Below are 16,170 nucleotides of genomic sequence, written 5' to 3' on the forward strand. Positions count from 1 at the left end.
CTGAAGAGAAATGCGACACAGAATGGAGGACGTGAATTCCCGCCCGGCGACACACCTTCAATTTTTAGCAATATCTCCTCCTTGATCTCTTGTCTGGAACTCGTCCTGGCTATGGCGCTGCACAATTATCTTAAATCATTCATTCTATGTGTTCTTAATCTCTCAACATAATAACATTAATCCCCGGTTGTGTTACTAATAAGACAATGCTTGTAAGGTTTTCCAGTATGCATCAAAAAGTATAATTAAAAGCCAATCCAATCATAGGGAGGGATCACCTTCACCATGCAAAACAACAACATACTGTAATCATAGGTCGACGCCGTGCTGAAAAGGACAGAGAGAACTAGTTCAACCTGGGGTGAGAAGAAGTGCTTCCGCAGTGATTTGGTTCCCTAAACATGGCGGAGGGGAGGAGAGCTCCACCACTGTGTCCATCATCCTCACTCCTCAAGGTCAACTACAAGGGAGAAAACAGGTTTTTAACATCAACAATGAACAACAGCTGTAACCGTCTGTGTGTACCCTGCGATGAATGACGTTTGCGGCTGTCCCTTCATTTAACAGACCATATAAAAAACTGGTTAGGTCACGTAATAACATTTCTGGCTGAGCCCTCTATTCAATGGAGTGTAAGTGTGGCCCCTGCCATGATAGTCATTTGGAGGGGATGACGTCGGACTCTGAAGCCCGATAATGATCTTTAGTTGTTTGTTGTTGCCTAGCAGGACATCTCGTCTTCAGATCGCAAACCTCTTAGGACAAAGAAATGTGAGCCAGGATGTCATAAAATCACACTGAATACACCCTTACACACAAAATGTCTAGCTTGAAGGGACAAGCTAATGTTCCCTTCAATGTCACAACATCAGCGTGGTATCCGAACACCACCAAATTGTGCATAGTGGTGAAGTGTTATAGGATTGATTTTCAATGTACTACTACTAGTGGATCTAATGACATCATCTTATTTTCGACATTATCTGTTATTTATTTTTTTACAGGCTGGACTTCTGCAGGCATTATTTTGTCATGCCTATATCTATCTCATAACCAGACATTGTTGATAAAAATATAATTATTTTCACTCATACGAAGCTACAGTAACAAATACTACAATGTTATCTAGTTATTCAACTGTCAAATGTTGACTTTCATATTCCGCTGTGAATAAATATTTAATCAAGATATCTGCATGTCTCAGGTGGAAACTATGGGCCTCATTTCGATGCACGATGACAGATATGAAAGCCAGGCCAAAAGCAGATGGCTCACTCGATGATGGAGGGTTATATATTTACTGGGCGTGTACAACGTAATTATGTCTTTCACACTTGCATCTGTAGATTAATCATGTTGTTTTAGATGTGGGTTTGGTTGATTTACTATGTAAGGCTGAATGATAACCAGGAATGTGACAAAAGAAATGTGAAAGGGCCACGTATAGTAAGAGGTGACATGTTAAAGATCGCTCCAGGCTTATTTCTGACCCTCACGACAGGAGGGCCCAGACTTTCTCAGCTTGCAAGCTACTGTCAAAATGACCATTATCTACCTACATAAAAAAATGCTAAACATATATTTATTTATGTTATACTGAGTACATACTCTGATGACTTGCACTGAATGGCGTTAGCTAGGGATGCGGTCTGGACAGTAGCTGCTCGTAGCTAGTCTCAAGCAGGCTTCCAAATGACCATCAGTCCTGGTGGAATGGTATTTAGACTAAATAATCTTCATGTGGGAAAAGGCTTACGGGCATAAATTAGTAGAGCCAAATAATGCAGTAAAGGAGGCAGCAGGATACTCTCCCTTTGTGAGTAAATTACAAAATTGTCCATGAGCCCTGGACTTAAGCTCAATATCAGCTTTAAGTATCAAAATTTGATCCTTTGATCCATCTTCCCTAAATTGGTAGCACATAAATGTAGCGATTGGTTCGAGTAAAGCAAAGTCTTGAAACCATTTGTCAAAGTCTGACAGACAATGGTGGTAAAGCCATACGGATGAATTAAAATATAATAATAATAAAAAAATGTATATATATTTATTTTTTGGAATGTCAAGTGATCTACCTGCACTACATTTGCGATCAACCTTTTAAATCGCGATCGACATATTGGGGCACCCCTGCTTCAGGACATCTCTTCTGTGATTGGTTAAGAGAACAGCAATGAGTCTGATTGGGGGACTTGTAGCACCTAGCGTGTTGCAAAAATATCTGCAAGAAAAACAACAGCTGACTCATAGCATCAGATTCGAGCAGTTGTATCGATGGACTTGTGCTTACTCATTAAAATGCTCAATGAACATAGCGATCTATATAATTTTATTTGTGAGGAAATATTTCACAGATGTGCAACTTCTGATGCATTAGTTCACATTTGGGTTTACAAATGCATGAATTCTGTGCATGTTCTCAGATTATGAAGCACGGGTGTGCAAATGTGTTTTGCACCCGCTGCGCTGCAATGATTGTAGCAAAAGTTTAAAGTGCATGACTCTTTGAAGTTGTGGTGCACAGGATAGGATTTGGGCACCTATAACAAAGGACTTGTGAACTCGTAGCCCCTATTTAGGGTTTACAATGGTATAAAAAATATTTACGGTTACACATTTGTGACTTTAGTGTACACATGCAAAATAAATATTTACGACTTCAAATTTACTGTCACACATTTGGGACTTTAGTGTACGCATGCTAAAGACGTTTGCTTCAATAATACCTTCATAGAAGGGGTCACTGATGAGCTGCACTGGGCAGCAGCGGGGGAGGGAGAGCTGAGATGGAAGGGAGGATCTGTGGTTGGTTTTGGTGAAACGTCATGCTCCTTCTTTTCTGTTTTCAAACTCTCAAATCGTACAGCATTACCTATAGCAACTTTAATTATTATTATTTATTTTTTAGTTTATTGGTTTAGTTGACATGGACCATGTACAGAACAGGTTATATACCAGAGCTACAGTCACGGTTAGCTGAATAGCTAATATGCATCTGTGGTTCAAATTAATTCATAATGAATATCTTACTACATATATTATTAAACTTTCTGATGGGCAGGGTAGATTCGAGCCATCCATAGCTATGCATCTGATACGGTGTTTAAAGCACCAGTGATCACAAGATGTCGTCTTTTAGTTTTAGGTTTAAATGTGCTAAAATGTATTCCTTCATCTTATTTCATTTAATGAACATTTTGTCAATTTGACTTTATAATAAAAGTTTAATTTAGAAAAAGCATGTCTAAAACCCTATGTTTTTTGCCATCCTCCTCCAACCAGTAGGAGGAGGATTTTCTCCTTCCTTAAATTGCGACTCCAATCCTGATCCACCCGGCCAGGGAGTGTGTGGATGTGAGGAACTGGGCAGCTCTGACCCTCAGAGTAAAATTAATTGAAACAGTTCACCTTCACTAATCCCACAGCTCCTGAAGTCGAAATTGGCACATTTTGTCTGCAAATAAACTCAATCAATAGTTGGTTCAATAGACATGTGTATGCCGAACATGTGACGTCTGTTTGTGGGTCCTTATTGTTCAGTGACATAAATATGACCACATGCCACGTAAAACGACAAGTGTTTGGTAAGAAAAGTGTGAACAGGATTAGGCGCTGTGTGTGGAAAGCACAGGCCTCCACAGCAACACAGACCTTTATTGTTCCATAGTATAGCCCAGAGGCTTTCTCACACTAAACCTCAGCGGGCATGACATGAATCTGTTTGTATGTGTGTTTGTATGTGTGTGTGTGTGCGTGTGCGTGTGCGTGTGTGTGTGTAATGCAATGCAAACAGTGAAACGTATGCTGAAAACGGACAAGAGTGAACAATGCTGCTACGAGTGCTGCTAGTTTCCATTGTGTTGGCAGAGGAGTGCCATTATTGATGTATCTTGATTATTAACCATGATGTTGATAAAAGTCATTCTTCAGGGTACGTGCATTGGTCTGAGTTTATACATGCTCTAAATAGTTGTTTTATTTTAAATATATAGATCACGTTATCTTCAAAGCAGAAAGGCTGCATAGGTAGTCACAGCGGTGTGCACTCACACTCACCTCTCTTGATAGTAAGACACCAGAAGTTCAGTGATCTCTGCAGACAAATCCTGGACCACATGCCCCTCCCCAGCAGTGGGTGTTACTGAAGCAGGAAGAGGGGACAGGGGACAAGCAAGGACCAAACAGTCACTATTTAAAGGACAACCAGATTCAATATAATATGGAGCCATTTCCAATGTTGACAAACTATGGCCGCAATCTTATCTCAGTGGCTCACGTGTTTTGTGACAAAAATGTCCTCATATTTAATCCAACGGGAAACAATCTTTCTCTATCCTCTCAGTTTGGGGTCACCAAACCCAACCTTATTTTCTTTCTGCCCAACACGTTATTAGTATAAATACTTCACATTGTTTCTGTAATCATCACACCAGGGAGGCACCCTTCAGATTGTATGGTTTGTCTTGCTTTAGTTCATTCTGAAGCAGGTTGGTTGACATCCATTCTAGGCTTCACTCCAACTTCCGTTCTAAAATGACAAAGAGATCCGCTGTATGATCCAACTTTAACCGAAACGCATAACAGACGAACAACAGGAGTTCTAGTGTCACGGTAATCACAACCGTTTCGGATAAGTTTTGGTTTGATACACTGAATGCACAGACGAGTCCCCTAATGTGGCGCCACTGAGGCAGTTTAAAAAACAACCAAGATGGCCTCCGCTAATGCGTCAGATGGTTTGTTGCTCTGACCTGTATGGTTGGTCTATCAAATTACGTTCAGAAACATTTTGGTCTGCGGCCGTTGATTACGCATCGAAAATGAAAGGTCTGCCGTTATCAGGCTTATAAGTGTGATTATTTAAGTGTAATCTTTTGTAAATGGCACAGCCATCCGTAAGCTATAAGTGAGTGAGAGGCAAGGTCAGAATATCGGTTTCTATTTGAAGCCCCCTACCGCTGTCTACACCTGCCACTGTGTGAACCAGTTCCGATTTAAAACCTCTCCCGACAAATTCTGACCATTCAGGGCAGACAAGGAAAGGAAAGGAGTGGAGGAGCCGAGAGTGAGGGGACCTTTACGGTTATTTTAAGTCTTGCAAGGGCGGTGATCGGTGGTTCCAGTGATGTGGCAGTGCCATGGGGGTGAGGGGGTGACATTGGGGTGAGGGGGTGACATTGGGGTGAGGGGGTGACATGGGGTTGGGGATGACATAGGGGTGAGGGGGTGGGCGCTTGTGGCATATCGTACCCATTTCATGATACAAGGAGCCCTGCCGGGCCGCGGAGGCTTTCCGAGGCGCCGGCTCTTCAATCTTCATGAGGTTGGTGCAACATCGCTGCCAACAGTCTGCGGTGAAAGAAGAGCATGTGTTCATCACCATGTCATTTATTCAGGTGAGTGATGATCACAACCCATCATAAGTGATTAAGAAACCTTCTGAAAGCATACCCGGACGCACACAGCAGTCCTTTGAACATATAATAAACTAGACAATGAATTCCTTTCAGCATGTTTTTTTGACAATCATTCCAAATTATTTTGTTGGGTGTGAAGTCAACAGGTTTTTGTTGATTGCGTTTTTTCTGCCGATTAGCTTTGAGATGAGTCAATGGAGCGTAAAAGATATGCTCCAGCTATATCTAATATAAAATGTTAACAGCTAGATTCCAATACTCAACAGCATAAAACTTAAATGTAACATAAATGTATTTATATTATAAATATTATTAATTTGTATTATGTATTTTATGATGAATTCTAAATAAGCTATGATTTATTGACAATCTTAAATTAGACATTAATATTTCGATCAGTGGTTCTCAAACTGTGGTAAGCGTACCACTGGTGGTACGCAATGCGCTATTTAGTGGTTTGCACTATTTCAAACATAATAATATCAAAATACTAGTACAAATTAAAACAAAATTAACCATGAGATTTAAATGGGGTTTAAAATAAGTAATAAGTCTTTCCTGTCATATTTTTAATTCAATATCAGCATTTCCTTGATGGGTTGTGGCGTTCGCAAACATCCACGATTACAAGCTAAACTGACGGCAACTGCTAAAAACACGCAGCGCTGAAAGAAAAAAACAGTTTATTTTTTCCTTAGAAATCGTGTTGGATTGAAGCAGTCAAATTCCATGGTTCAATGGTCAGGAACAACATCTTTGAGCTCCTCTTTTCGCTCGGAGCAGTTCCGCGAATATTTCTCAGTGCCGAAGCAAACAACTGGATGAGAAACCTGTTCAGCATCGAAACCTCTGAAATGCCAAAGGCCTTCACTGTGGGTTATAAGGGGATGTTAACAGATTTGTCATGCAACGAAACATTGCAGTCTGCTTTTAGAAGGCGGTCATTGTCTGACTTTTGGAAACAGCAACACTGCGAATACCTGTGCTTTCGGACCACACCGTGTCCCCTGTCCTTCCTTTTGCGACCACATCCGAGTGATAAAGGCTTCTCTTCACTTGCCATCATGAAAACAAAATACATAAACAGGATTGATTCTGAGCCACACCTGAAACTGAAGCTGATCTTGAGCGACCTCACATCGCAGGACTGTGTTTGCAGAGGAAGGTGTGGCCTCCTCATTGGGAGGGTGCGCCTTCCTCTGAGGTGAACTTACACATGATGGAAGTTCAGTTATCAACATGCGTGCCAACTCTTTATATAATTTGTATTTAGCCTTATACTTTTCAAACAGGTTTTCGGTATAGCTATTCATAATGTTGTCATTTGCTCTGTGTGTGCGTGTGTGTGTGTGTGTGTGTGTGTGTGTGTGTGTGTGTGTGTGTGTGTGTGTGTGTGTGTGTGTGTGTGTGTGTTTGTGTGTCAGTACTAGCGCTACTCCTTTGTACAGCTGAGAACCAACAATAAGTAATATAATTCTAAGGAATAAATGTGCCTCCTTTGTGTGGTGTGCGTAGCTGAATAGGACCGGCCTACACTACTGTATTTTGTTATATTTTATCAGTCACAATGGTTTGGGAGCAAACTTGGGGAGACAAATATCTTCTAAGTTGGTACGCAGTATAAAAAGTTTAAAAACCACTGTACTATAGTTATGCCTCATTATGCTTCAAGAGATAGTAATGTTTTGTTATGCTTCTAGAGATAGTAATGTCTCATTATACTTCTAGAGATAGTAAAGTCTCATTATGCTTCTAGCTAGCCAAGTCTCATTATGCTTCTAGAGATAGTAATGTCTCATTATGCTTCTAGAGATAGTTATGTTTCAATATGCTTCTAGAGATAGTTATGTCTCAATATGCTTCTAGAGATAGTAAAGTCTCATTATGCTTCTAGCTAGCCAAGTCTCATTATGCTTCTAGAGATAGTAATGTCTCATTATGCTTCTAGAGATAGTTATGTTTCAATATGCTTCTAGAGATAGTTATGTCTCAATATGCTTCTAGAGATAGTAATGTCTCATTATGCTTCTAGCTAACCAAGTCTCAATATTTTCAAGGGTCAACATGAAGCAGAAAAAAAGCTGCAGTGTCACGGGAGGAAAATCAGTTGAGTCTTTTGAATAACCCTATTTGCGTTTAAATGCATGATTTGCCAAACGGCACATTTTATCAGAACACCTCATCTTCCCGCGGCCATGAATACTAGCCAAATAACAATCAAGTGTGAACCAATAAACAAATTAAAACAACAACAATAAATGCCAACAACAAAAACAAATCTGTTGGAGTGCCAGTAACTGAACCGGAACAGACTGGGGATTGCCGGTAACAAACTAACTTCACAAATGCTATCTCAACTGGCAGCCACTGGAATGCAGTGGAGCAGGTCTTGGGCACACAAAGAGACATTACCGCCCAGTTCTGATAATGCCGGCGCAGCCTGCGTCGCTTACTGATTACAGGCTGAGTTGATACGAGAAGGCTACTAATTTAAATGGATTATATTGTTTGCATCTTTCCTTTCTGAATAACTAATAAGTGCATTGAACTGTGATTACATTCTTTCGGGGCCAACATGTACAGAAAACAAAGGGGATGACGATGAGGGCTGATGACGATTATGTAGGCTATTATTAATTTATTACTTTGGCCGCTCCTGACTAATAGAGGCATGACATGTCTCGCCTTACACAATGATTACAATGTTAAAATATGAAAACAACATGCTATTTGGTATTCAAAATATGCCAGTGACCTTGGACCTTTCAGTTATGTTTCCCGAAATGATTTTCACCGTTCAAGAAATATAATATTCATACTTCAATATTTTAACAGTGCCATGCACCTAGCTAGTGATAATGTTATCGTTGTCACTTCCCACAGAGAGAGACAGAGATACAGCAATGTTGAATCAGAGCCGTTTCAGACGAGAAGCTGAGGGAAGTCTGCAAGTGTCTTTGACACAGCCACTGACAGGGTGGTAAATGTATTCTTGAGGCTGCACATCTGGCTGCTTCCTTCAAGCTCGCAGGTCTATAATATCACAATGTCATTCAAACCCGGGGCCATGTTGACAAAAACGGTAAATAAACTTTGACAGGGATTAACAGGAGATCCAATTGCATAATAAGGAAATCTCTGAGACACTATAAATAAGACGCGCCAGTTTCCTTGCCGCTAATGTCTCACTCGCGGCCTCTAGTGGCCATTAGCTGTATTGTTTAAAAAATATATTATTTACATTATAACATCGCCACATTATAGAGGGAAGAATATATGATTGCCTTGGTTTTTTTGTAGGCTAGACATTCTCAATTGTCTAGTCAAAGTGCTAGTGAATAATATGAAGTTTGCCCAAACGTGCAGTGGAATAAAAGTGTGTCGCTTTGCAAAACCTTGTTGATAAAAACGATGAATCAAACATTCGACAGTTGTCTATTTAAGTGAAAAAGAATCCTAGCAAAGCTGAGCTGCGCCAGGGAGACATTCCGGACACCATGGTCTGGAAGCTAAGGGACACACTTCCTGTCTGGGGTACGTACCTTGGCACGACACCTCTATTCAACAGCCGCCATAATCAGTCAGTCAGTCAGTCAGTCAGCCTGCCTGCCTGCCTGCCTGCCTGCCTGCCTGTCGGTCTGTTGGTCTGTCGGTCTGTCGGTCTGTCTGTCTGTCTGTCTGTCGGTCAGTCTGTCGGTCTGTCGGTCTGTCGGTCTGTCTGTCTGTCTGTCGGTCTGTCGGTCTGTCGGCCTGTCTGTCTGTCGGTCTGTCTGTCTGTCTAGCATGTAATACCCATAACTTACTCAGGTCATGGAGCTGCTGCTGGCATAGCTGCAGCCATCGCTGGGTATCTTCAGGTGTGGGAGGAGCCACTGTGTAGGCTATGCTCTCGCCGTGACACTTTGTGCTGATCAGCAAAGATGGTGCTGGAAGGACTTCTTCTGACACAGAAACAATGGTGTTCTGAAAGAGAAAATGTGTGTGTGTGTGTGTGTGTGTGTGTGTGTGTGTGTGTGTGTGTATGTGACACCTTAAAACTTGTTTTTTGTTCACACACAACTTCAATCCTAACTTTAGCTGATTATGAACTATTCATGCAGGCAACGGTACCCATAGATCGTTTAAGCAAGACTTAATTATTCTGTGTTTTTACAGATTCCAGACCAAACTAAGTGAGGCAATGGTGGTCAAATCAATTGAATAGGATTGAATCTAAATACTTTTATTACTATTCTGTAATTTTCCCTTTGTATTTTCGCTGATGATGTATAAAGTTGATTTTAAGCCCAGGGCAAATACTATCAATACACACATCATAGATATTACAGTTGAAAACAAGTCGAACAAGGGTTTAAATGAAGAGGCATATAAAGGAATTAGGGGACTATGTTTTCATTTAAACCAACCTTGTTAACAGGGATTACCAATAGCGGCATCTCATCTGACTGCATGGCTTTTTCACATTGGTAGCAGAGCAGAGTTGGCCCTCTGAGGACACCGTATATATCCTCCCAGCCATCAGCGTCCACTGTCGACTAAATAGGTGGAAGTATAGGGTTACAAAAAATAAATGGAAAAATACACACAACGAAGATATTCTAAATTAAAAAATGCAATAGGCAAACAAAAAACAGACAGACAGACAGACAGAAAGACAGACACATTGAGTAGACAGATGGCTTACCTTGACTCTCAGTCTGCCCATAACAACTGGCCTGGTCATACAGGCGGGCTGAGCAACCAGCCGGCAGCACATGCTGCCGTACAGAGGCAGCCAGAACGGACTGTCCTCTGGAAGGACAGGTGACAAAACCTGTCAAAACCTCTTGGGCTCAAAGGAAAGGAAGAAACTACAAGGAAACTGAGGCCTAATTGGGCAGCATACTTTTAAATAAGAGGATTTTTTTGTTTTCAGACAGGTTGTCTATTACATCATCAATACGATGGTTGCTGAACAATCCATTAAGACTAGTGGGGTCTCAGTGGAGACGGAAACCAGAAATCTGATTGCGCAAATTAAAAAAATTGTCTTACTAATCACACACATCCTATTGTCATTCTGCTGAGATTTCAGTACTTAACAAACTCTTGGAGGTGCTAGAATTGCAGACAAATAAGTTTGGTGAGGTATTTCCAAGAGATCCACTGACCTGTGGCGGTCAGAGACAGGTCATGGGTCTTAAAGCTGTCCTGAACGTGATCCATGGTCAGTGTAGTGTGGCCCAACAGATGGAACCTCGGGCCCCTAGGGACAAGACAAGTACTGTTCATTGTTACAGCCCTTAATAACAGTTAGAGTCTCAAAGGGCTTCACAGGCTGTGTATGTATGACACCCCCTTAACCAAGACCCCAAGGGGCATGTATTAGAAACAATCGGTAACCTCAGAAAATCATTAGTTATGTCATACATATTGTATTCTTGTCTCTGTGCATCAATTATTCCCTGTTATGGTTTGTTTTTATTATTTTTCATAAAATAAAAATTCCATTGATATTAACTTATATTGCACTGTGTTTTCAAAGTGTACACAAATGAAATCCATCAGTTGTGGATACACACTTTTTATTAAAAAAAGCCTGGGATATGAGGTTCAAAAAGACTATGTCCTTTGAGGAGTGTCTTTTGAATCTGTCTTCAAATTCACACTTCACACTAATAAAAAACGTTTGTTGGATAATAATGCCAAGAGAAATGTTTTCTTCATCTAGTGAGGCGGGAAAACCCGAGAGATGAGGACAAACGTTGTCTGAACCTCTTCAGGAGGTTGTGTTGGGGTGATGTGTACGCTGTATTTAAACCAAGGTTGACTAGCTATAGCTTCTCGTACAGACGGAATTCATACATAGCAAACATAGCAGACATAGTGTGCGGTTTCTCTACCCTGCTGAGGACTAAAAAATAGCGTCTACGTATAAAAACGGGTTTTAGAGCACGCTTCAAAACCAATTCGTTTTCGGATATAGGATCCTTAAAAGAGGCGTGTAGGATCGGGCCGAGGGAGGTGGCGGGGGCTCTGGGCTCACGGTGTGACGGGGGGAGGCGCCAGAGCAGGGGGCTGGTCCTCCGCTCTCTCTCCGCCCCCGCCGCCGGACCCGCTCCCGCAGGCCGTGGCGGCGTCGAAGGCGGCCCGGATCCTGCGGCCGGACTGGCCCCCCAGGGTGCTGCCCAGGAGACTCAGCCTCCGGGCCCCCGACGAGGCGTCGTCCGCCATGGGGCTGCTGTAGAGCTCCACCCGCAGCTGGAATCCCGGCTCCACCTCTGTACTGGAGAACAGGCACGGGGGGCGGGGGGGTCAGAGGGGGGGGTCAATCCCAGGTGAAAGGTTCTGGGTTCAGCAAGGTTTGTTTTGCATTAATATCAATTACAAAATATCAATTATTTAATAGTAGTACTGTCAAGTTGGTGGACAGGTTTGGGAAGGGGGGGCTGTATTAATGTAGTGACACAGGGTTTTTGACCCCCAGGTTCTATGGTGGAACCTTGATTCACGATTCAGAGTTGATTTTGACCAAAAAGCGATTAATGGCGATTAATGATTAAGGTACAGAGAAAGAGAAACTCTTTCTGTTGTACAGCATACATACTAAAGGGGGGGGGGGGGTCAGCATGCTACGCTTACAATAAGACAGTGTCCTCAAAGCAGATGTCTGTCAGCGTCCGGTCCACCACCGCCAGGTTAGTGTCACGAATGTCTTTACCACACTGGAGCAGGCAGAACACTGCACACTGATGTAACTCTACCAGAGAATGGAGGAGAGAGGGAGAGAGCGTGAGAGAGAGAGAGAGAGAGAGAGAGAGAGAGACCTTGGGGACACACCCCAATACGAACAGAGATAGAGATCCTGTGTGAGTTCCTACAGCAATAACAGAGACATTCCAGTTCATTGAGCCATAGAGCCACTGGCAGTTAGAGCCGACATACAAACATAATAGCCTTAATGGTGTTTCAATAGCAGAATTAACATTTTGTCATTGGCACGGTAGAGTGAAATTTTGGGAGTGCCAGGGTGTCGAAATACATGTTTGTCTATGCATCTGGCCGAGTTCCCGTCTCGTTGACTTAACGATTATTTTAAAACAATTGCTAATACGTGAATGAAGAAAGAAAGAAAACACAACAATGAATGAGTGAATACAACTAAATAAAGAACTAGCAAAGGAACTAACTAAGGAAAGGATTATTGTCAAAACATATTTTTCATAACCACATACACAATTGTAAAGGATCATTTCTCGTTACGGTCTGTATCTGGGTATTGGTTGACTAACCGCCTTTGTTTTTGAAGTACTCTGAGTCTTTCCACATGAGAGGGATCCTGAGGCCTACAGAGGGGCACAACACATGCAGTATTGATGTACAGCGCTAAGCGTGAGGCGTGGTAGGCTAACACACATTGGGTTTATAGAATCAGGCTGCTTATGTAGGATTTCTCACTGTTTTACCAATGAGCCATGTCTCACCTGAAATGGCTAATTTCCCTGTACAGGGCAGTGTGTCCTTGGCATCCGATGACCTGCAATGAAACAGATACCTTCTTTCATTGTCTACATTCACTATCAATCCAGCTATATACTCATCTTAGTTTATCTCCATTCATTCACCATTCGTTCATCACCAGTCCATTTATCCATTAACTCATCCACCCCTTCATCAATCCATTCAATTCAAGTCAAGTCAGTTTGAACTTTATGACTTTATGAATTGAAGTCTTTTAACAGGGCTTCCCAGGCCATATATTCTTACACCCCCTCCCCCTAACCACTGTTTGAATCCCCCCCCCCCCACAGACCCTGACCTGTGGCCCATCCTCTGCAGGACCTGGGACTCTTTCATGCGCTGCAGCTGTCCCAGGAGGGCCAGGAGCCGTGCGTTGCAGGTGAGCAGGCTCTTGGAGGCCTCCAGGGCCTGGTCCCTCTGGGAGCAGGCCGCCAGCAGCCGGCTGGCCCCCTCTTGCATCCGCACCTCCATCTCGATCTGCCGCTGGAGCTCCCCGTCCTGGGGACCACCAAGCACACACAGGGGGGTGGTTCAGGGGTGTAGGACCACCAAGCACACACAGGGGGGTGGTTCAGGGGTGTAGGACCACCAAGCACACACAGGGGGTGGTTCAGGGGTGTAGGACCACCAAGCACACACAGGGGAGTGGTTCAGGGGTGTAGGACCACCAAGCACACACAGGGGGTGGTTCAGGGTGTCTGTACATGCAGACCGGTTCCCCTTGTTTCGCTGTCAATTTGCTGCTTAAGCAAAAACCCAAAAGGTATTTGTATTCACAAAGTTTTATTTAGCCTTCCGGAAGCACAATTTTAAAGGAAATAGATGAAGAAGTGCATACATCGTCTGTTTATTTGCCTTTAGGCTAAATTCAGTCAGCGGCTTAGAGAAAGCGTACAGGCCAAAGGACTGTGGCATTAAAGATATAAGGAGCTCATACCTCAGCCCTGAACATATTACAGAACATTCTGTTATCCAGAAAACGCAGAGAAAGTTAATGATTGTGGCAGAACAACATACCATGCAGTGTTACGTAACACAATGATCAGACAGACACAAAGCGGGCAGTCAGTCTCAGATACGCCTCTTTAGATATTTTACAAGTAGTTCAGAATGGTGACTCGTGTCTAAGTCAATAGCTCATTGTGGATTATAAGAGTTATTTCCAAAGTGGGCAGGCAGCAGTAGGGGTTAACAGCAGTACAACAAATGAACTCTGTTCACATGTGGGGAAGAAGGATAAATCATGCACAGTGTAGTCACTTGTCGCCAGCTCCCTGCATGAGACACCGAAACTTATACTACCCAGTCAGGTTCAACCTCACTAACTTCTCCTTCACTCTTAAGCAAATATATTTCAGAAAATGCATGTGTCCATTGAAGAAAAACTAATTTGATCCTTTGTGGTATGGCCGTCTCGGGCAAGTTATGACTCGAGAGTGGTAAATGCTTAACACTTGGTTTATTACAACAGAGACACAAGGTTAACTAGCTTGCGTTCTGGAGGTGGTTCATGAAGCCTCTCCCGAACACAGGTAAGAAATCAGTTTATATTGGAAGTGGGTGGAATGGTAAATAAGCCTACATATTCTAATTTACCCAGGTAAACCTTTGGTCTGTCTTGGATTTTGCAGAGATGGCAAAGTGGCCATGTTTGTAGTCTTTAACTTATCTACAAACTCATAAAACCTTACATGGTGTTGTCCATTATGTGGAGAAGAAACCATTCATAACTGTGGTTAGCTTGAAACATGTCATCAGAAGAAGCATAAACTAAAATAATTTACATCACCATGAACAAAGACACAATGGTAACTGTCACATGGTTGCAGGTAGCAGCATGTAGCAGAGGGTATCTTAGCAAGGTAGCATGATTCCATAGTAGCAGGTATCAGGGTAACATTGTAGCATGGTATCTGGTATCAGGTAGCATGCATGGTACCATCATGGTCACATAGTAGCAGGGCAGCAAGACACACCCTTTACATAAGAGGCACATTAAGGTTCTTAGCTCTTAATGCTCTCAGTATGTCACTTTGATTTTGGGCCTCAGTCCATGTGACGCGAGGCCCATGTGGAGCCTTAGGGTAGTCTGAGCTAAGCTGATTGAACCACACAGGCTGTTGTTCACTTACACTTCAAAACAGTGTGAAGACAAATAATTGAATTTATCTTTGCTATTGATATACAAAGATTCAGACAAAATATGCATAATGTGAAAATGGATACAAAAGGAATCAAATTATCTGTATTTATTCTAGTAGGCCTGTCGTAATTATAACATTGAGAGAATAATAGTAAAATATATATAAATTCACATAATGGTTAGGTTTAAATTGAATGCAAAATTAAAATTATAATCTCATTCAATATATTTTTATTTCTAACCTATCATTATGGCTTGGATTCAACATTTTAAACGTGCTATTCCACCCCAAATAGAAAAAAGCCGCCAAGTCAATAAGATGTGCATTCCAGGTTCTCCGTCAATGTGGCCCTCAACATGGAAGGCTCCGACATTTAAACAATAACCTGCATCACCTGCTCTCAATGGGCTACGTCATTCCTTCAGGGAACTCCTGTGATGGAGGACCAACTCGTCATCTAATTTACTATTTGAATGTAAAGAGGACTTAATTACGGTAGGCCTAGCGATCAATGTTGATAATAATAACCCGAGTCGTCTTCGTATAATTCAATTCAGTCCACCTTATAAAATGACCAAAGATGATAAATAATCCTACCAAAATATTCACTCACCTGCTACAGCAGATCATTAAGGTATAATGGGAAATATATACATATATATTCTACTGACCGTGTTGATATCACAGATGTCCATATCCAATATGCGCCAACGACAGCTCAGGAGTTCAACAACCCGAGAGGAAAAACGGATCTTCAGATATTCCCGATTTTTGGCCTAGATGGGGAAGGATAACCCGGGATAACCGAGGATAGACGGACAAATCTTTGCTGCGAGTTTAATAGTACAATAGAACAGTCCCAACACTCACCACTAGGAGTCGTGCTTGGACAGACAGTCCCGACACTGGCCACTAGGGGGCGTACTTGGACAGACAGTCCAAACACTCGCCACTAGGGGGCGTGCTTGGACAGACAGTCCCAACACTCGCCACTAGGGGGCTTGCTTGGACGGATTAGGGAAGAACAGTGCCTTGTCTGCTCTCAAGAATATATAACAGCAGTTTCAGCTCGAGTTCAGACATATTCATAAGAAACTAAACAAACAGTA

At 42.3% G+C, this 16,170-nt stretch overlaps 1 protein-coding gene across 1 annotated transcript; it reads right to left on the reverse strand.

Annotated features, from left to right (window-relative positions):
* Positions 1-18: 18 nt before the first annotated feature.
* On the reverse strand, positions 19-15,756 carry LOC307075331 (rhotekin-like; the record flags this gene model as incomplete). The annotated part of the gene is made up of 13 exons (XM_079735892.1): positions 19-460; positions 4,057-4,141; positions 5,251-5,349; positions 9,221-9,380; positions 9,824-9,952; positions 10,102-10,208; positions 10,568-10,662; positions 11,443-11,682; positions 12,039-12,156; positions 12,689-12,742; positions 12,881-12,933; positions 13,216-13,415; positions 15,733-15,756. The coding sequence occupies 13 exons, from the start codon at positions 15,754-15,756 to the stop codon at positions 457-459; spliced, it is 1,368 nt and encodes a 455-aa protein (XP_079592018.1). The 3' UTR covers positions 19-456.
* Between the last annotated feature and the right edge of the window lie 414 nt (positions 15,757-16,170).

Source organism: Pollachius pollachius (genome assembly GCF_949987615.1).
Source record: "Pollachius pollachius genome assembly, chromosome: 4".
NCBI lineage: Eukaryota > Metazoa > Chordata > Actinopteri > Gadiformes > Gadidae > Pollachius > Pollachius pollachius.